We start from the raw sequence: 23,406 nt of genomic DNA on the forward strand, positions 1-23,406 counted from the left end.
GCCGTTGTAGCTCTTGTAGATATAAAATAATAGTAGAGAACATATAGACACAAAAATTTGTGAGATCAGAAAGACTAGTGAGGAACTAGCTCAAAGATGTATCCAAATGGGTATTATAAAGATCAGTGAGGAACTAGCCAGAGATGCATCCAAATTCTTCTAAATACGATGGCTTGGTTATAGCGCTAAACATTCAGGTTAGAGTACCACCTCTATTATTTGAAGAATTTAGTGCTATGCTGCTTTAGGAGGAGATGTGAAGATTTAGTGCTATGCTGCTTTAGGAGGAGATGTGAAGATTTATGATGATGATGATGCTGTAATTTGGGCCAATGTTAAAGGCAAAGGCACGCCATCTTCTGATGACATGACAAGAAGAAGAAATTTCAAGGGAGCTACTATTACTTTGAGATAAGAAGGGTCATACTGTCAAAGACTACATAAAGAAGCAAGTTGATGAGAAGAATGGCACCTTGAAGTCTTCATAGAAGGGAAAGGAGTCAATTGATAATGTTGAGACTGAGCTTGAACTTTGGGTCACCATTGAAGAGGTATGCTCATCTACTCAGGCTCCACTAGTTGAGGATTCATGGATTTTGAATAGTGAACATCCCTACCATTGAAAGGGCCCAGCTTGCTTGCCCGTGGGACTACGCCCGAGTGCCCTCTCGCTTGAACCCCGGCTCACTCGCCATCCATGCTCGAGTGGATGGTCTCAAAGGCCGGTCGAGCTCCTTGTAGCCACTACGAGCTATGTAACAACTTTATACAATAGATTGGGAGACGACTGTGAAAAATGCTACACTAGCTCCTTGTAGCGACTACGAGCTATGTAACAACTTTATACAACTTTATACTACGCCCGAGTGCCCTCTCGCTTGAACCCTGGCTCGCTCGCCATCCATGCTCGAGTGGATGGTCTCAAAGGCCAGTCGAGCTCCTTGTAGCCTCCTTGTAGATAGCCACTACGAGCTATGTAACAACTTTATACAATAGATTGGGAGATGACTGTGAAAAATGCTACACTAGCTCCTTGTAGCAACTACGAGCTATGTAACAACTTTATACAACTTTATACAATAGATTGGGAGATGACTGTGAAAAATGCTACACTAGCTTGTATTTGGAATGGTGTATAGTGGACTTTTAATTTTGCCATTATGATCTAGTCATGTCTATTTATATAAAGAAAGGAAATCATGAGTGGATTTATTATTTTAAAGAAATGATTTTTTTCTAGACCTATGAAAGACACCTTTATGTCTTGTAGTGTTACTAAACTAGTGTTAACACCCTTGTGATGTCGTCCCCCCTTGATTGTCATGCACCCAAAGAACTCGCATGCATGTGACTAGATCACATAAGCAAAGGAGTAGGTTGGCACGACTTACAACCATATACTAATTACCATCATAGGTAGCGTTACCAAACTAGTGTTAACACCCTTAAGATGTGGTCCCCCCCTTATTGTCCTACACCCAAAGAACTCACATGCATGTGACTAGATCAAACAAGCAAAGAACTCACATGCATGTGACTAGATCAAACAAGCAAAGGAGTAGGTTGGCATGGCTTATAACCATATATTAACTACTATAAAGCACCCTTAAGCTTGGGAGAGAGAGACGTGTGCATGGCCATAGCATGAGGGCTTTACATCTCAAGATCACCTTGTAGACAAATTACCATCGTGCATGTCCCATACCACACGTGATGTAGCTCTTCAAGATCACCTTGCAAACAAATTACCATCATGCATGTCCCATATCACATGTGACGTAGCTCTAAAAGCTTGGCCTCCTCAAGGGCTAGTCTAGACCTAGATCTATAACTCTCTTAATATCTATCTGCTAACTTATGTGACACTTCCTTGGCCCATAAAACATCAACCCATTCCCATTGTTGGATAAATGTAATCCCAACTCCTTAGTCCAATTTAATATGTGGTTGTTAGGCTAGTGGTGGTCAGTGGGGTTGGTGTAAAGCCTACAAATGGTTGGTGCATATTGTTCATGCAACTCATGCAACTAAAAATAGGGTAGAGAAGTCTCTAAATAAGGTACAAGTCGTGATCAAGTGATTATGTAAGTTTGGTTCATGCCTAATCATAATTAGTGTCTTCTTGTGTTAATCTCAAAGCAATTTTCTGCATATACCAGTTTTTGTCCCTCATATTCATGATGTTTTGTACAACCTTTGATCCACCTTGAGTATGTTTTGATAAATCTTCATAATCACCATAGCCAGTTTTTCTCTGTTTTGGATAGCATGCTGTAGATTGCCTCCATGCTTGCATATGAGGTGATTATATCCCAATATTTTGATGTAGGCTTGTTGCTTTGCTCCCACGATTGCCCTACAATGCAGCTCACAGCCCAATTTGGTCGCATCTTCGCGAATTCGCCATCGCCATCCAAACAGGCCATTTTCTGCTAATCGCATCCATTCGGCGCCGTCTCTACGAATTAGCCTAATTCCTTTTAGGTGCTTCAAGGCTATCATGTGAGGATTCAGCATACCAAATCTTGAAGTATTTGGTTCATCGGAGCTGCTGTACGCATCGTTTTTCCAGTCACCTGTTTTCTGCTTCTCTTGCTCCTGCAACATGGTGATTCTTATTTTGATCTATATTGATGATATTTTTATTATTTGGGCTTAAATTATCTATATGAGAAAGTTAACATCAAGCATCATATTTCATCATCATGAGCTCCAAATTCCTTGACAAATTCAACAGAACTGGGTTTCATACCTGGCAAATCAATGTGAAGGGCTACCTCATGAAGAAAAATCTGTGGAGTATGGTCAAGCCACTTACTGAAGATGAAGCAAGTATTTCTGCTGCAGTTACAAGAGTTACAACGGCTTCACTTCAAGCAAAAGATGAGCAAGCACTTGGTATTATTATTACTGCTTTAGAAGATGATTTTATTCATTATATTGATGATGTTGAGTCAGCTATGGAAGCTTGGGAATTACTGGAACGTACTTTTGGTGCAAAGGCAAAGCATTCCAAGATCAGTTTGAAGATGCAACTCTTTGATCTAACCATGGAGAGTAATGAAAATTTAACAGCTGTGATTAATAGGTTGAAGAGCTTAATGACACAATTGGTCTATATTAAAGTCTCCTGTTCTTGAAGAAGATGCTATTGCTATATTGCTTAAAAGTTTACCTTCAAATTTTAGGCAAATTGTGACAGTACTTAAAGAGAAGGAGCTAGTCCCTTCCTTGGAAAGTATCATAAATTCTTTGCAGGAAGAAGACAAGAAGATTACAAAGGATGTATTAGATCCTTATGCATATGCTATTACTTCGACATTGGCAAAGAAGAAGTGTACTATTTGTGGTCGTACAAATCATCTTACTAAGGATTGTTTCTCCAAACATCCTTGTGAGTATTGTGGGAAGACGAATCATCCATCCTCAAAGTGCTACCAAAAAGATAAAAAGCTAGCAAAGGCACATGTGGTTGAAGAAGTCAACCAACAGGAAGAAACAAATCTTTGTTCTAGTCTTAGTATAAAAGATGTAGATGATGAGTATGCCTTTTAAATCATGTCATGTATGTGGTTGAGTCAAGACTTATGTTGTTCCAACTTGACGAGTTGTAGAGGAGAGTACACCACCCTATGTTGTTGTTAAGGAGGGACTCTTACACTCATTGTGTCAAGGAGGTATGTTAGTCTTGTTCATGTTCTTGTAAGAAGTTGGTCTTAAGGGGGGATTGTTGAATAAATGTAATCCCAAATCCTTAGTCCAATTTAATATGTGGTTGTTAGGCTAGTGGTGGTCAGTGGGGTTGGTGTAAAGCCTACAAATGGTTGGTGCATATTGTTCATGCAACTCTGTAGAGGAGTCTCTAAAGAAGGTACAAGTCGTGATCAAGTGATTATGTAAGTTTGGTTCATGCCTAATCATAATTAGTGTCTTCTTGTGTTAATCTCAAAGTAATTTTCTGCATATACCAGTTTTTGTCCCTCATATTCATGATGTTTTGTACAAGCTTTGATCCACCTTGAGTATGTTTTGATAAATCTTCATAGTTGAATTATCATATCCAACATTTGGTATCAGAGCATGACCCAATTAGGTTTAGTTTATTAGCAAAAACCCTAATTTTTATCTTAATCACCATAGCCAATTTTTCTCTTTTTTGGACAGCATGCTGTAGATTGCCTTCATGCTTGCATCTGAGGTGATTATATCCCAATATTTTGATGTAGGCTTGTTGCTTTGCTCCCACGCTTGCCCTACAACGCAGCTCACAGCCCAATTTGGTCGCATCTTCGCGAATTCGCCATCGCCATCCAAATAGGCCGTTTTCTGCTAATCGCATCCATTCGGCGCCGTCTCTATACGAATTAGCCTAATTCCTTTTAGGTGCTTCAAGGCTATCATGTGAGAATTCAGCATACCAAATCTTGAAGTATTTGGTTCACCGAAGCTGGTGTATGCATCGTTTTTCCAGTCGCCTATTTTCTGCTTCTCTTGCTCCCGCAACATGGTGATTCTTATTTTGATCTATATTGATGATATTTTTATTATTTGGGCTTAAATCATATATATGAGCAAGTTATCAACATCAAGCATCATATTTCATCATCATGAGCTCCAAATTCCCCGACAAATTCAACGGAACTGGGTTTTATACCTGGCAAATCAAGGTGAAGGGCTACCTCATGATGAAGAAAAATTTGTGGAGTACAGTCAAGCCATGATGTAGATGAGGCAGAGGATTATGATGAGAATGATGATTAGTCATCCTTTTTTTCTTTATGCTTTATTTTGTATAGATCTTTCATTGTCCATTTCATCCTTACCATTAGCCTTGTGTATAAATCTTTCAATTTACCGATGAATAAAAACCATTTTGTATTCACTTATTTCTTTTATGTTTCCAAGTTCTACTATGTTACTCTCTCTTCTATATTCGAAAAAAAACAGCAGGGGTAAACTAGGGAGTCCTATGATGACTCCCCAGTCTATGCCAGCATTTTTTTTTTTTTGCAGATTTTTATTTTGTTGCCTAGTAACGATTATAGCAAAAAACATTTGCTGACATAATTGCTGGTAGATAGCAAACTCGTTGTAGAAAAAATAGCAGCGTCTATAGCAACAAATAGCCCCGTTGTTTCCTAAGACTTGAGGTATAAAAATGCTACTATTTTCATTGTTATACCCTCATTCTATTGTACTGTAATACCGACCACTTCCCATGATCAACCAAGTCTAGTATTATGCAAATAGAGTCAATATAGCTATGGGAGCGAATGTCTCCTAAAAGTCAAACCCTTCAAGTTATGCAAAACACTTCACCATAACTTACCTTGTACTTAATCAAATGTATCATTAGACTTGTACTTGGCCTTCCAAACCCACTTGATTCCAATAACCTTCTATGTTGCAGGATGATCCATAAGATCCCAAGTGTGATTTCTCAAAATTGAGTCAAATTGTGACTCCATGAACCTTCTCTAGTTCAAATGCTAATGCTTTTTCCAAGCTGGCTGGCTCCGATACCTCCATTATCTCAACCCATCAAGGCCATGTTGACAATGTCAACGAAGGCCCTCTTCTACTCCTCTCTTATTGGCACTTTTGTGATTAGGAGGAACTTTCCTATCCAAGAGCTACTTCACCCATTTAGGATATGGCCCCTTATGAGGTGTTTGCAAGCTTCTCTTCTTCATCATCAGATGGATCCACCTCTTATAGAGTTGATACTATCACTAGTAGTTGTGTCTGTTGGGCACTTATTTGTTAAAAGATAGTGTGGACAAACCTTCTCCTTCACTTGATGAGGTTGTTCCTTGAACACCAGATCACGACTGAAAATTATCTTCTTTGCCTCTAGGTCATATAATTGATAACCCTTTAACTCCATACTCTACCCCAAGAAGATACACTTTTTGCTCTTATAATTCCACCATTTGGTTCTAGATGAGTGTGGAACATGCACAAAACAATCACAACTAAATGTCTTGAAATATGCAATTGAGAATATCTTACCTGAATAAGCTTCTTAAGTTGTCATGCCCTTCATTAACTTTGTGTAACTCTTGTTAAAGGATATGCACTACATGCTTAACTGTCTCGGCCCTCCCAAAAAGAATTCTATAATCCTTTGCCTTTGAGTATACTCCGTGCCATCTCCACAACTTTATGTGATTCTAATGCTTTGCAACACCATTTTGTTATGGAGTATGAGAAACTGTCAAATCTCTCTTGATCCTATGCTCCTTGTAGTAGGCATTAATGTAAATTATCATCCTTGATCTATTCAAAACTTCTTCAGTATCTTTCTTGTCTCATTCTCTACCAAGTTATGCCATATTTTAAACTTTCTAAAAGCTCCAGCCTTATCCTAAAGAAAATACACCCACATCTTCCTACTAAAGTCATCGATTAGTAACAAGAAGTAGGAAGAACCACCCTATGAGGTGATAGGCATTTTACCACAAAGATCTACATATACAAGTTCTATAGTTGTTTTCTTGTGGAAATGTGTGTTAATATTCTGCTTGCTCATCATATGAGCTTCACACACATCTAACATCTCTAAAAATGATGGTAGATGTGTCACAATCCCAGACCTTTATGTCTCTTTTAAAGCTCAGGTGCCCAAATCTCGAATGCCATATCTTGCTTGTTTTGACATCGGCTCAAGTTGGAAAAGCTGATAGCTTAAATATTGAGAAATGTGGTGCCAACTCATGTTTATGGGGCACATTTGTGTTTGTCAATCAATGAGTATGTATTTAGATGTGTGTAAACCTTAGGTTATGGTCTAGCCAAGGTTATAATGAGCAATCAATGTAAATGGTGAATAAGAGTCTAGAATGTGGTCAAAAAGGGGAATATCTAGTGATGTAAGCAATGATGTATGAGAGAAAGTGTATGGTAGCTAGCATGTGGCTATAAATTGATGTACCAAGATCATTTTCACTAATGCAAGTTGTGAGTATATGATTAGCCTTGATTCATATCTTGATTATCTTCATAAGTGTTAATACTATGCTCGAACTATGTCTTTTTCCATCTTCCACCCACCACCATAGCTCTCACTTCTCATGTTTATGCACTCAATACTCTCTTTAAATCCACTTCTTTTAACATGATATCAGAGCCAATGTCATCCCTTTCATGTCATTATCATCCCACAACACCATAATTAGCAAGATTAAATCTCTATAGTGAGTAATTAGTCTATTAACCCTAATCTTATCCATAAAAGATTGTGGCCAAAAAAACCACCTTTTGTGATGGAGAGGTTGCCATTGCTCAACCCCTTTACCATTTGGCAAACCCTCTTATTAGGAGGGTGTGGAGCACCTTATGGGGCGAATCTACTATGTGGACAAGAAACGAGGTCCTCCACACTCCACCAAGAGCTTCCCACCATCACCTCCGACATCTCCGACCACCGGTGCCCTCCAACGGCTCTCTCCGATTGCCCATCACCGTCGGTGCCCTCTGATGGCTCCAACTTTCGTCACCATCAATGCCCTTCGACAACTCTGATCGCCGTCACCGCCGGTGCACTCCGATGGCTCCAACTGCTGTCGTCGATGCATTTCAACATCTCCGACCGCCGTCACCGCTAGTACACCTCCAACCATCGTCACCGTCGGTGCTCCTTTTGACTGCCTCCGACTGTCGTCACCGCCGTCGATGCCCTCCGACATCTTCGACCACCACCATCACCGTCGATGCCCTTCCACATCTCGATGCGCATGGCCAACTCCGATGGCACTCACGGAGGCAACACCCCTCTCCCTTTCCCGAGGGATGGCGAGATCCTCTTGAGCACCACGACGAAAGATCTTCCCTCTACACTACATGATGAGGGTGGGGACTTCGAGGAGGAGGACACCCAAGGAGGAGATAAGGGGAGCACTCTCTCAGCACAGCAGGATGGACTCCCTCTTATAGGACACTCATCGTAGCACACTGTGGAAGAGACACTCTGGCTTGTATCACCTTCACTCTAGCACATTAAGCAAAGAGCACATTCTCTGATGTATGACATTCTCTGTGTTGGAGCATAGTCTCTCTTGTATCATTCTTGTGTACAGTTTGGTATACAGTGTTACGCTCTTATGGTGTTTTGTCTCTCTCTGTGTGAGCGAGGTGAGTGAGTGGTCAATGAGGAGGGTCTTACCCACAAGCTTATACACTTTCTTGGGCATTTTCTACTCCCATACAAAGATTCAAAAAGAGATTTGGCTCGGCTTAGTCACTAATCATTGATTAATTACACTAATCCCATGTTAATTCTCAAAATAATGAAAGTAGATAATTAGTCACTCACCTAGTCCCATGGCTACTCAAATCTTAGTGGATAAATTTATTGAGATGAAGGATTTCATACATGGCAAACAAGAGTCATATTTTTACTCATGAAAAAGGAACTTTGGGGGGTAGTAAATGGAGATGAGGTTGAGGAAGGGAGTGATGTTGAAGTGAAAGCATGAATAAATAAATATAAAAAATCCATGGCCATCATTGTTGGGTTGTCTTGGGGATAATATCATTCACCACATCAGTAAAACAAAGAGCATGCTAAAGAAGCATGGGATGAGCTAGAGAAAGTATTTGGAGCTAGGGAAAAAATTAGAAATAAATTTGAAAATAGCTTAATATGGAGTTCAAAGACTCATTTGTGGAACATATAGGTAAGAACACAAGCATTATGATGCAACTTGCAGGTATCAACTTGCAACTCATTTGTGGAACATATAGGTAAGAACACAAGCATTATGATGCAACTTGCAAGTATCAAGGCACCCGTGGATGAGAAAGATGCAATTGCGATCTTGATTAAAAGCATGCCTCAAGAGTTTTAATTGGTGGTAACAACTCTTACTAATATTCCACCTTGAAGGTGTTTAATCCTCTTTGTTTGAAGAAGATAAGAAATTAAAAGGTACATAACAAAGCTCAACAAATAGCAAGAAGGCTGCTTTCTTTTAACAAATCCAAGCTTCTTCTACTCCTCCTATAGTGAATTGATTGTGCTCTCCAAGGAAGGAATTGGTTTCTTCTCTTTGAGCATAGTGACAATGTTGTTATATTCGATAGGCATTGCTTTAAGCAAGATGGCTATAGTATCTTGAGCAAGCACATGGTCTTTTACATACACAAGTTGGCTAATAATGCTTTTCAACTTGTTAATAAAAGATGCAATAGATTCATTATGCTCTTTAGAAAACTCATATAATTACATTTTTAGACTTATTTTAGAGTGCTTTGCCTGTGCTCCAAAGGTTTTCTTTGGAGTGTCCTGCAGTGTCACAATCATCAATGTAAATGAATATAATTATCATCTAATGCAGTGATAATGATGCCTAGGGCTTATGCATCACGTGCTTGATTTGTGGCTATGACAGCTCTAGTGGACACATTGCCTTCCCCTTTTGCTGGATTGACTTTGGTCTGGTAAGTGTGAAAACCTTGGCCATTGAATTTATTGTGAGACTTTGCGTTGGTAGCCATGATTAGGGTAGATGCCATGACTAATTCCAATTGGCATAAAATCTCACACAAAATGACCAATTTGGAGAAAAGCCTCAAATATAATTTTAAAAAAACCCAGAATAAAAATTAAACCTCTTTTTTTAAATGATTTTTGCAAATGTTGCCAAGCTCTTCTTCTACTTTGATGTAGGCTCAAATGCAAGCCTTTTTAAAATAAGGCTTTTATTAAGCCTTATAATAAAGCTTTATCAAGCCTTACCCTAAGGCTTAATGTGAGCTACGTGGTGGGTTGCACAATTGGTAGCCAGACCTGAGATTACAAATAGAGGACTGCAAGTTGGAATGGAGCTGAGAGCAGATGGCGGGCACAGTGCGCCTACATGTGCTAGTGTGGACAGTAAGTGGCCAGCATTAAGGAGAGCAGCAGATGATGAGGCAGAACATAGGTGAGACATTATCAGTGCATCCTCGATGGTGCGCTACTTGCTAGCACCACTGGTGCTCCCGACCACTCCAAGCCTGACTGCTAGCTTCTTCAGCATGATGTCATTGTGCTCTTATTGTAGATGTTGTTGAGCTTGCCGAGTTACAAAGCACAATCGGCTCCATGCTACGATGATAACACTTAGCCCCCTCTAAGCAAAGCATGTTGTTAACAGAAGCAACTATAAGCGTACTATGAATGCTACGATGGGAGCTTGCTTGTTGTTAACAACAGAAGCTATAAACAATGAGTAGTGGTTAGGGGGGTTGATGCGTGCTCCAAAAGGGAAAAGCTCTAAAAAAGATGATGAATGGAAATGGAATAGAAAGCTCCAAGAAAAAATGATGAATGGAAATGGCTAGCGAGTAGCTAGAAAGCTCCAAGCTTAAAATTCCAAAATAGAAGTCTAGTCTAGAAAGCTCCAAAATAGAAGTCTCCTATGCTCTGATACCATGTTAAAATTTCAGGGGGAAAATAATGAAAATAGACTTGATTGCATTGATACAAATGAACTCGTACATAGTACTTATATAGCCATGAGAGGTCAATGTAACTTGATACATTTCTGGGATGACATCACTTCTTATGGCATTTAGTGGTGGATTTCATCTTTGATCTTAGACTAAAAGGTATCTTATGCAAAACAATTGAAAAGGCTAGGGACTACAAGTTGGGCTTATTGCCAACAAACAAGCTCTTGGGACACATTGTGAGTGCTCTAATTATCTCGATCGAGCTACCCTGCCCGTGACCTTGCCCCTTGCAGTGGTGGTAGATGTCCTATTTCCCTTGAGAGTGAACAAAAGTGATCACCCTTACCAGGCATCCACAATAGCGAGTCATGAAAAATGACAACAAAACTATGCAAACGACAACTCGACTCCATTTTTGAAAAACAAAAACCCAAAATGTACCTTTTTTCAAATTTATGGGGACAAAAGACACACTTTCAAACCACTACTTTTGTGAAAAAAGAATGCATAAAACATAACTTACATTTTACTCTAAACTCAACAACATCCAATATTCTCAATTGAAAAAAGAGTTCTCTTCTTCAATTTAGAAAATGTGATAAATTACAAAGGAGAAGAAACTCTTCCAATCAACTAGGAGAGTCATCGGACCTTTTGCTTTAACATATCAATTGTGATCTGGCACAAGTGTCTAGAATTTTTTAACTCAAATCCATGCGCAAGAATTTATATATCATGCAAATTAAGCATGTCCACGTTGATGAATTCCACTTTTCTTTATTTTTTTTGCTTTGTTTAAGCATCTCTAGATCACACTTTCCCTTGAGCATGAAGTTTTGTATCATTACACGTTTCTAGACTGTGTTGTACGTAACGTGCTATCCACAAACTGATAGGTGATAAACTTGACGTTACTTTTAGACCCAATATAATTTGATGAAAATCTCTTACATGGAGCTAGTGCATTGTCTTTTAAAAAAAATTCTTTGTATATAAATGTGATCCAATGGTTGAATTTAAACATATTTTGATATTAAGACAGATAGGTACTGGCCATAGAAGAGGTTTATTGAAAGCAAAGATGTCTCTAGATTTAGATAGAAATCCAACGATCCAAACAATCAAATTTTAGAAAACAAAGTGGATTCCAGAATCTAAAATTTCATTAATTTTTCAAAATGACAACTGTTGCCTTTTTCATGGCTCAAAATCTAATCGTTCTAAACTAAAAACTGTGTTCGTGCAAAGTCTAACTCTAAATTGAACCGATAGATCAAAATAAAGTAAACTTATAAATTATAGTACTTACTATTGTCTAAAATTTGATCATTTGGATCGTTGGTTTTCTATCTAAATCTAGAGAAATCTTTTCTTTCAATAAGCCTCTTCTATGGCCATGGACTCCATATACCTACTTATCTTAACATCAAATATATGCTCTAATTCAATGATTGGGATAAAGTTAGTTAAATTCTTGTAGAAGGAAAATCACATTTTTTGTAATTCTAAGTAAAGAATGTATTATACATTACATAGACATGCATGAATTATTAGTAGTTTTAAAGAATATTAGATCTTGTCATTGGCCCTATTTTTTACATTTTGTTATTTGACATGAAAAGTGGAAATTTTTTCACCTTTAAATTAGCAATATATACATTTTTTAAAAGAAGTTTGAAACTATGCTTATTTTGCAGAAGTTATAAAAATCTTTAATGTCTCCAAAAGATTGTAAATTGATCAATATTTAGGACTAGTGAAAAAATAAGATGGCCTGTTGTAAACGACAACTCATGACTGGTTGTCATTTTTCATGACTCACTATTCCACCCATACCAATAGTAACACACTCTTTAATGACTTACCATTAACACATGCCTACACAAGTTTTCTATCGAGTAGAAAATGAAAGGCAATGCTATCGGAGGTTTCAATAACGTTTTGTGAAAGATCACATGCAAACAAAATGCATTTACTGAATAATGTACTTTTATTTAAACAACATACATTATCTATCCATGAAAATAATGAATTCAATATAAAATACACACAACAATAGAAAATATCATAATCTTTATTCAAGGCACAAAAAAAGAAGAAAAAAAAAGTCTGACCAGAGAAACCACATGAAAATAATACATTTACTAAGTAAAATACATTTCTTTTAATTTTGAACAAAACTATCAAACATACCTTCACTTTCACTCTTGAGTTGTTCTAGACCAAATAATCATTGGTCCGTGATCTTGGCTTGTTTCTAAAAAAAATATTAATCTCATATTAGTGAAAGAAAATATGAGCTTTTAGTTCCATTTGAAAATGACACTTAAAAAGCAAAGCACCCCTCATTATCCTTCTAAATTACTTCAAACTCATTTGAAAATGGCACTTAAAAATCAAAGCACCCCCAATCATCATCCTTCTTAATCTCTTCAAATTCATCTTCTCTAACAAGGTTGCATGATTCTAAATATATTTTAATCATATAACAAGATGTGATGAGAAACACAAATAACTAAAGACATAAGTTTAAATTTACCCTCCAAATAGGAGGGAAATTGGTTTACACAGAAATATTTAAAATAATTTGGGGAAAACTTACAAAATGCTATGAAGGCATTAAGAAATATGTGGGTAAAAGAAACTTTAAAAATTTAAGCTCCAGATGGCAAAATTTCAAATAACTTACCTTACCTATCAAAATATCGGAAGCTCGAATCTTCCTTATAATGATGGAATTAAAGGGAAAAGGGTAGGAGGTTGGGATTCAAATCAAATGTATTGTACATTTTTATCCAAATGGATCATTATTTTTTACATTTTTAGATTTTGATGAGATTGGGTTGTTTTGGAAAGGGACACTATCAAATTTTAAAAAATAGGTAATCTATTTAATATTGCTTGAATATGATCTTTAAGATTTTGAAGAAAGAGAGAGAGTGCTTGTTTTAGGAAAAAGGGAGAGAAAGCCCTTCCCTTTTCCTAATGATTCACTAATGCACAATATTTTCTCAATATAAGTCGCTATAGCTAACATTATTCCTCATTGTTCTCTCACTATTTTCAAATGTATATTCATATTTTTCTCGCACCTAAAGGATGAAAGACTTGGACTAGTGATACACACTATTCTACTATGCTGGAGCGACCGACACAAGTGTCAAAATGAATTCATACCTCTTTGCATCTTGGGTGAAGGTATGACTTCATGTCTCCCTTAAAAAGCTATAAACAAGGGAGATATGGAGGTCATTTAACACAACAACATCAGAGAAGCGCACACCACTCACAAGCCCACTGCATAAGTCCTTATTGCCACACACTTAAACCTTCTCATCATGATGAGATTAACCAAACACCTCTCCATGAAGGCATGATTAGTAGATTAAAAAAGGATTAAAGTGAAGCCTTGTTTCACTAAAGCATGAAGACATGATAAATTGATTGAAAAAGGATTAAAGTGAAACCTTGTTTCACTAAAGCATGAAGACAAAGATTAATTAAAACATTTTAAGACTTAAGCAAAAGAATCAAATAATTATTGTAGGTCTTATTTTATTCAAATATTGAAGGATTAATGTATCAACATTTTTTCAAAGCAATATAAAAATAGTTTGAATGCAAATATTCAAATCTCAAATCTAATGTTTTAGAAACTCCGTAAGAGGGACTTATGTTTCTTTTCAATTTCATTTGATATGATTATGTGTTTTTAAACTCTTATTAGTATCAAAAGTTAAACTTTTTGCTTATAAAGTTCCCCATATATGAAATTTTGCTTATACTTACTCATTCTCCCATTTATGGTGTGATTTATACTTTACCTATTTTGAAATTACCATTATACATATGTTGTATGTACAGAAGTTGTTATGCTTTACCTATTTTGAAATTACCTTTATACATACGTTGTACGTACACAAGGTGTTATGCATAAGGATTATAAATTATATTTAAGATATATTGATGATTTAGCCTTCATAGATAAATAATGAATTGTATTTTAGATATATTGATGGTTTAGCCTTCATAGATAATAAATACACTAACTCCTTTTCCATAGATTTAGCCTTCATAGATAAATAATGAATTGTATTTTAGATATATTGATGGTTTAGCCTTCATAGATAATAAATACCCACAATTGAATAGCGCCTTTTAGATTTATCATAGACACACCATTGAACTTAAACCCACCTAATATTGTGGTAGAAGCTACATTTCTTAGTACACTTGTATGACCGTTTGTGTAGAAGCTATGTATGACCGTTTGTAGAAGCTACATTTCTTAGTACACTTGTACACCCATTTATTGAAGCTATGTTTCTTAGTACACTTGTATGGCCATTTATTGGACAATATATCTCAAGTCTTTCTTAGAAAAAGGATAAACTACCTTGAAACAATATATTGTCTATTCGTGTAAATAGTAATAAACTCAAGAATCAAAGTCATAAAGTGTGTATTTCACAAAAATCTCCCCCTCTTGTACTTTGCATAATTATGGTTAAAGAACTTGTTGATATATATGAATTGGTGCACCTACTTTTTGATAATGGATTCTATAGTGACCGCCTATTTCAAATCAATGCAAATCATTACACAATTTATATCAAAGGAGAATTTCCCTAGTTGTGGAATTTATGTCACATTACTCTCTATGTTAGGTGGGTAGTAGTCCTATCCATACAAGTGCTAGCCACTCCTTCACCTATGTGTACCTACTCTCGAGAATAGGGTGGCACACTACACATCTACACATACACTCACTCCCACACTCAAACACACACACACACACACACACACACACACACACACACACACACTTTAACTCTCTATCCTTCACACTCCTCTTATACTTTGCCTAATTATGGTTAAAGAACTTGCTGATATATATAAATTGGTGCACCTACTTTTTTGATAATGGATTCTATAGTGACCGTCTCTTTCAAATCAATGCAAATCATTAGACAATTTATATCAAAGGAGAATTTCCCTAGTTGTGGAATTTATGTCACATTACTCTCTATGTTAGGTGGGTAGTAGTCCTATCCATACAAGTGCTAGCCACTCCTTCACCTATGTGTACCTACTCTCGAGAATAGGGTGGGACACTACACATCTACACATATACACTCACTCCCACACTCAAACACACGCACACACTTTAACTCTATCCTTCACACTCCTCTTGTACTTTGCCTAATTATGGTTAAAGAAATGACAAAATAAAGGAAAACACATTAGAGGATGAGCTTCCCTTATTGTACCCTAACGTCTTGCCCATGATCCACCTTGGAGACAAGTAAGAAGTTGATCAAATATAAAATTAACATAGGATGGCCACAATACAAGCCTCATCACCAAAGATAAATAAAGAGCCAAGATTACTTGATTGCTTGTATAGCTAGGTTGCTCTATAAAAACAATTGCCTTCAGAATGGAAAGTACATGAGAGTGTGACATTAATGATGGTGTGAACATTATAGAGAGACTTTTGCACAAAATTTTGATTAAATTAGTAAGAAAATCAAGTGCCTAAATTTTTTCTTTATGCTCAACATGGATTCATTAATATGCTTGGGCATTCAAACTTGCTCATATTTTTTAATGACACACAAAAAGATGAGAATAGTGAGCTAGAAGATACCTTCTCGAATGTTGATGTTACAACTCATACAAGGGCTCTAGAGGTACAAACCATGGCTGAACAAACCCGTGAAAGACTTTAATTCCCAATCTAAGTTTTGGTTGGCTAGAGACTCTCAACATGTCATCCTCTAGGATCTTCTTTTTGTACTTCGGCTTTCTTGCTTTTTTAAAGATTCGATAGCATTGGAATGCATGTAATCCCCAGACTCCATCTTTTCATAGATCCTTTTATTGTTTTGTCAAAAATAAAGATTATCTACCTAAGATTTGTTGGGATTGACTTTGAGCTCCATTAGCTTATTTGTGGTGTCTACGATAGCCTAAACATCATCAAGTAGGTCATGGAAACAAGTCATCTCAACTTTTCAATGTTTTGAGTACCTTTGCTTTGCCTCCTAGGTAGTTCCTTTTTTTATTGCTGCATAAAGGTTTCCTTGAAGTTCGTGCATGTGCATGCATACATGCGTATATACATTCATGGTCTCTCCATCTATAATATTATTTGCATAAGCAAGTTGATGCCCCCTTGCATTGATCCAAACTCACTTGTATACACAAACAAGCTAATGACCCCTTGCACTAATCCCAAACTCACTTGCATGCATAAACAAGTTGTACATGCTCATGGTATATGAGCATGTGTATATGTATATATGTGTATGCATGTGTATGAGCATGTGTATATGTATATATGTGTATGCCTAGTTCAATGCTTAAATTTTCACACATTTATAAAACGTCAAGTAGTTAAAAACAGTCAGTCTAAATGAAAAACCTAATAACTCATGGATGTTGTACAACACATATGAGTTTAGTTAATTCCATAATGATAAATTTTTAATAGATATTCATGGGAAGTCATGATGATTGAAATCATGGCACAATTGATCATGGACCCAAGGGATGCGTTAACTTTTCTTTTTATTGTTTTTTCTTAAAAATTAACCAAATTTATAGGTTGAGGCCATGTGTAAGTATATGGCTTTGAAAATAGACAAAAATCAAAAGCATTAGCAAGAATAGTGAGTTAAAGACCATGGATGATCATGAGAGCATTGATAATAGATAAATAGACATTATGAAAATTGAGAAAAAAACATTATCACCAAAGTATTATCGATTACATGGACTTGCATGATCTATTTTGCATTGATAGATAAAATAGAGAACATGGAAAAAAAGATCATCACCAAAGTATTATCGATTACATGGACTTGCATGATCTATTTTGCATTGATAGATAAAATAGAGAACATGGAAAAAAAGATCATCACTAAAGTATCAATTACATGGACTTCCATGACCTATTTTGAATAAGAAAACTAAATGAACTTCCATGACCTATTTTGAATAAGAAAACTAAATAAACTTTGTCAATGACCTATTTTGAATAAGAAAACTAAATGAACTTTGTCATGTGAAGGGGACCAAGCCAATGTAAGTGCATTCTTATCCTTCCTCCCTATTTTCATCTTTAATTAAACACTTGATTGTAGTTTAGGATGTTAACTACATAAGCTCTAACATGCCAAAGAGAGAATGGCCAACCACAAAGTTCACATGCTCAATTTGCAACAACTTGACAAAAATTGAAAATGAATGAAAGCACAAGTTTGAACATAGAGTCTATTGACAATGAACATTGTGGATAACGTTAGGCTATTTTTAATCATAGGCATAAACATGTTGGATTATAAAAACTGGTAATCATGGGAAGGGTTAGGCTTTGGCTATTCACATAGTTTAAAGGCAAACCTAACACAATATAACTATTACATAGTCTAAAGGCAAACCTAATACACTATAAACAAAAATGGCAGCAACTTTTGTCACGTAACTTTTTGTTCAAGTGGTGACACACTCTATTCAAAAACATTCAACTTTGACATTTCTCTCTAGGGAGGAAAACATGGTGTTTACAACATAATATTAATCGTGTTTCTAAAATGACCATGAAAAATTTATGTAAACATAATTTGAACAAATACTTGAGCAACATAAAGAGGATCTTGCACAATTACCATGAAATAATTATTTTGACCTTGGGCTATCCCACAATAAGCCATTTCCATATCACTATGTAAAGACTTTTGGTGATAATTAGGTTAGAAGGGGGAACACTAGAACTAGCGATTTAGTACCACCAAATCCTAAATCCCCTACACATCGGCTGGGTGGGTGAGATGTTTTAACCAGATAGTTGATTGAGAGGGGGGTGCGTGCTTGAAAAAATGAAATAATAGTGTATTTTTACACGCGAGAATTAAAGAAATCTGGCTAAGGATTCTCATCGACCTGATTTTTGAGGAGTGAATACATTTTAGTAGTACTTTAGTGGTAAAATCAAAATTTAGAATAAATTCTCAAGGAAAGCTAATTGATCTTAATTTGATTGGTTAAAAAAATGGTTTTTAGCACTTTTTTCGGAGGGTAAATGCTAACCCTTTTATTTTTATTTTTTGTTTTTCTATTGATGGACTGAAACTCTCTTCGTGAATTGGAAGCTCATCTCTTCTCTATATATATTATATAAAGGAAGAGTTTCACAAAGCTGCCACGTGGTAAAAATTTGGAGGTTCGAGAAGGGGAGGAGGAGGTTTGGGGAAGTTGGGTAGAATTTGAATTTGAAGGTCTCAAAAGATGTGTGAAGCACGGGTCTACCCACTAGTCAGTATCATATCGAAGAGGGCGGTGAGGGGGAGGGGGGGACCAGTGTAAGAAAAAAACCGTCCTTTAGTGTAATTTTCACGGCTGAAATTGAGAAAAACCGGTTATAATTTTGCCTAGCCTTGAATTTAAAGATTCAAATTTTTGAAGTTTTAGTTATAAAACCGATTAATCTATGCAAGTTTTCAATAACAACCGGTTGGCCTTGAAGGTCATCCTTTTTTTCACTGGTTAGAAAAAAAATTTATTTCTGACACTGGGGGGACAGTTCAGGCGACGACGCCCTTCTCCTTCTAGGACAAGTGTTGGGTTGTGGCCCTCCACCTTTCCCTAGGAGGGGTGAAAGAGAGTGTGTGTTCCTCCTTTGGAGAGGGAAAAAACAGATGATATGGGAGAGGGACACTTGGTAGTTATGTGGTAACATGGTTTATATTATGTGATAATTTTTATGTTTTATGGGTTGGTCACTTTCTGCGTTTGCCCCGAAGCAAAAAGCTTGCGGAGCTGTGGCTATGGCGGATAGAGCGCACGTGCGCCACTTTGCATGCGAGGTTGCAACCACATATGCGTGGGGCTTTCACAGTATTCCATTTTTGAAAGCAAGGCGATGGTGGCTGACTTTCCAGCAACAAGCAGGCGAGATAGCCGCCTGTTAAGCTTTACAAAAAATAAAAAAAATCGGAGATCCGGAACACCACAGAAGGAGCTGTGAAATGCACCTACCGCCACTCTGTCGATCAGGCCTCCTGCATACCAGACAAAACCCTAGCTTTACGATCAGTCCCTCCATCATGCCTCAGAAGGAAAACCAACGCATGGAAGAAGAAGAAGTAGACGAGGAAGACCAAGAAGGCGAGAATGGTGATGCCCCTGCCATGGCCATGGTCATACCAGCAGACAGTCACAGGAGAACCCTAAAGAAGCTGAGGAGAAAGCCAGCTAGAGCCTCCTCTGCAGCTAGCTCTCCTATGGCGAGTTCATCATCAGGCTTTCGCCTGAAGCGTGCGTTTCTTGTTGGCCGAAGAGGCGGCCCCAGCACCCCTGTGCCAAGCTGGAAGGTGTATGACAGTCCCATGCCTGATGCCATGATTATCATTGAGGAGCAGCAGCAGCAACAGCATCATCATCGGCGTGTCCCTGTCTCCGCCCGCAAGCTAGCTGCCTGTCTCTGGGAACTTCAGGAGCTGCCCTTCTTTAGAGGTGGAACGAACAAGATCCGAGATAATGAGCAGCAACAGCAGCAGCAAGAACCACATCACATCAATAACAACGCTAGTCCCACTAGCAAGGGATTAATGCTGCACGGTCAATTCCTCTCACCTGCATCCAGCCGCGCCAGCAAGGGATCACAGAGAAGGGCATTAACGCAGAAGACCAAGGTATGGCCTGGCTGCATGGTTGCGTATCATATTTCACTAACTGACTGTTTGCCCTTTTTTATATCTTTTTTCCTACAGTAAGCAGTATCTCTAATTGGTGCATATGTTTTGCAGTTTCGAGAGGGTGGGAAAAAGCAACCTAGTCATGACAGACTCATGGAGAGAAACAGGGTACAGAAAATGACTATCACAGACGCTCCCAAGGTAGAGATATTACTGGCGATTTCACCTGCATTACAGCTATTTCTTGTGCATTCCCTGGAAAAATCTGTGCTAGACTGTGAACTGACTGCCAAACGTCGCCTAGAGGAGAGGCCCATCAAACTTTCAAGCTCATACAGAAGTGATTTAGTTATCTGCCCTAATTGACTATGTGCGTTGCCCCCAGGGACATATGTAGTTTGGACTTTGAATTCGATGAGTTGCACCGGCTTGCACCTCAAGATAAGCTCTGAAGAACATAATGTAAGAGTACTTTCCCCCTTCTTGTGAGGTGGAAGGTTTTAGGAATCACTCGTGTAGGTTGGGGGTGCCTTGGTTCTTACCATGGGGTTTTAGAGGGGAGTGCTTGAAGCATGAAGTCAGGGGGCTGGCCAGTTAGACATTTCTGCCTGCTTCAGTTATCTCTGGGTTGTGTTCTTCCTCAGAGTAATGATAGGAACTAATCATACAACTATAACTGAAGAGGACATAAATGTTGGTGTGTGTGACTGGATCCATGAGATGTATGAGGTCAAAGTTTTTGTCTTATCTGCATCTATTGTATTTGGGTTTTGAATGGAATTAGTGTTATCTGCTATTGTTGCCACTTTAATTTCACCTTTTCCTGATTCTAGGATATGTTCATCGCATGTTCAGATTGATGCTGATGGCAGAGCCTCTGCTACTCCTAGAAATTCGGTGCTTGGCATCAAAGGTATTTCAAGTAATCTGGGTTGTGGACCTACAACTACAAGTGAATATTTGAAGGTGCTTAATCGCGTGTGGAGTTTAGAGGAGCAACATGCATCTAGCATGTCTTTAGTGGGTGCGCTGCGAGTTGAGCTAGATCAAGCTCGCTCTCAGTTGCAAGAGCTCTTGCTGAATGAAAAGGCCCATCACAAAGAAGTTCGGATCATAAGCAAAAGAATAGTAGAAGAGGGGGCTTTGTGGCGGGAACAACAGGAGGAAAATGTCAGGGTAGCTGTTCAGTCCATTAGGCAGGAACTGGAAGTTGAAAGAAAGTCCAAAAAAAAGCTTCAAGTGATTCACAAGAAGGTAGCAAGAGATCTTTGGGATGTCAAGAGAAGTTTGGGAAAAGCTTTGCAAGACCTTGAGAGGGAAAGAAAAGCTCGAGAACTAATGGAAGATGTGTGTGATGAATTGGCTAGAGAGAGAGGCGAGGACAAAGCGAGAGTAGAGCAGCTGAAACGCGAGTCTGTTAAAGTAAGGGAAGAAGTGGAAGAGGAACGGAAGATGCTTCAGATGGCTGAGATTTGGAGAGAGGAAAGGGTCCAGATGAAGCTAATGGAGGCGAAGTTGGAATTGGAAGAAAAGAACACAGCGCTGGATAAGCTCAGAAATGAGCTGGAGGGTTTTCTCAAAGCGAAAAGAGCTGGTGATTCCAAGTTTGTTTCAGGTGTTTCAAGGCAGGATCTAAGCATGCGCTCTCTAGATGCAATCATTGGTGGGAATCTGGCTGACTCCTTCCACCCAAATCCAAACAAACACAGAGTTCTAATTCCAGGTAGAAATTCTGTGGATTCAGTTCGTGACCTTCAAGTGAAGCTAAGTGCTTTGAGGGGTGGTCTGGATGAGGGTAGTACAGAAGATGATGATGATCTGCACTCAATTGAGCTGAACAATGAATATTTTGTGAGACCTGGAAGCAGTCAATGGGAACAACAAGCTTTCCAACAGCATGAACTTGAATACAAGGGAAGGAGGTCCACAGATCAAAAAGGTTCAACTGGGGACAAATCAAACCAACTGCTAGCTGGAAGATCTCAAGGACTTGAGCGACTAAGGAAAAACCAAATCGATTCAGAAGGAAGTGGAGAAGTCAGGGTAGAGAGGGATGCGCATTGGGATTACTCACAGGACTCTCAATGGATAGAACGCAGTATCGAAGGAGGTGAAATGAGGGAGTGGAGTCAAGAGCAGCAACAAGTTTTGAAAGAAGAAAGAGAGGAAAGCATCAAGTCATGGCAAAGTGGCCATGAAGACTCACAAGGCGTTATCTCTTTCAGTCCAAAAGTGATGGGAAGGAATGTACAAGGCCATTCTGAAAGCATTACCAGAGCAGGAGGTGGAAGTTCTGGTCGTCTCTATGAAGAGAGTGCAAAATCTGGGGGTACATCTGACTGGCGGCATCAAATATCAGAAAATAATTGTTTGCATGCAAACACACTATCTGGTCCTATGCATCAGCGTTCAAACATGATGTCCAGTCCAACTCGACAGTAAAACCCTTACTAGTCGTCTCCAGATCCCAGGAGTAAAGTTTCAAGTGAGATGTCAAGAGGTTTAAGGGATAATAGTCTGAAAGCAAAGCTTCTAGAAGCAAAGTTAGAGGGGCAGCAGGCTTGACTGAAAGGTGGCGAGGGTCTTTAGTCTCATGCTTTTTCATCTGTGCAAGGAGAACTTAATGCAGCCTAGCATGCATTTGGAGGTTTGATTCTTTTGTTTTTTGTACAGCTGTTAAAAGTTTGTAGGAGATAGTATCAAAGAGGTTTATTACTGAGCAATTCACCTCATAAACATTCGCTTTATGAATTTTGATCGTTTCTCAAAGAACCTCAAAATCTTGAGTAATTTAACTTGGACAATGTAGCCTGTAGTTGATTCTTTTGGGCTGGTAGTGGCTCAAAATAAAAAGCCGAGTAGTATGGCAGGTCCAGCTTAGTTTTCTTGTTTGATATGTTAACATGCTTAGATTTTTTTGTGGTGGCTCAAAGATTTCTTCTAAAGGTGGTAGTTTCAAGGAAGTGCACCAAGATCTCAAATGGTAAAGGGGGCCAAAGCAGCCAGAGAGCAGACCCCAAGAACCCTCTCCACAAACAGAGAAGCCACACAAACTTGCGTGCACTACAACGAGGGCAAGCAATAGGTAACCTCACCTAGCGTGCTGCCTCAACACTTGAAGAGGTACTATTCAAAACTTCGACATTCTGGCTTATCATATCCACAACAGAGTTGTCTGAGCACACATTGTAGAAACAATGTAATAGACACACAAACCTGCACCCTCAAAAAGCAGGGTGGACACAAGAACCTGTAGTTCACAAGGAGG

General features: G+C 38.2%; 1 protein-coding gene across 1 annotated transcript; it reads left to right on the top strand.

Moving 5' to 3' along the window:
• The first annotated feature begins 19,037 nt into the window (after positions 1 to 19,037).
• On the top strand, positions 19,038 to 22,928 carry LOC147634195 (uncharacterized). The gene is made up of 3 exons (XM_086805352.1): positions 19,038 to 20,135; positions 20,250 to 20,339; positions 20,994 to 22,928. The coding sequence occupies exons 1-3, from the start codon at positions 19,470 to 19,472 to the stop codon at positions 22,578 to 22,580; spliced, it is 2,343 nt and encodes a 780-aa protein (XP_086661478.1). The 5' UTR covers positions 19,038 to 19,469; the 3' UTR covers positions 22,581 to 22,928.
• Positions 22,929 to 23,406: the final 478 nt, after the last annotated feature.

Source organism: Cibotium barometz, chromosome 11, assembly GCF_041138505.1.
Source record: "Cibotium barometz isolate CiBa-2024 chromosome 11, ASM4113850v1, whole genome shotgun sequence".
NCBI classification, from domain to species: domain Eukaryota; kingdom Viridiplantae; phylum Streptophyta; class Polypodiopsida; order Cyatheales; family Cibotiaceae; genus Cibotium; species Cibotium barometz.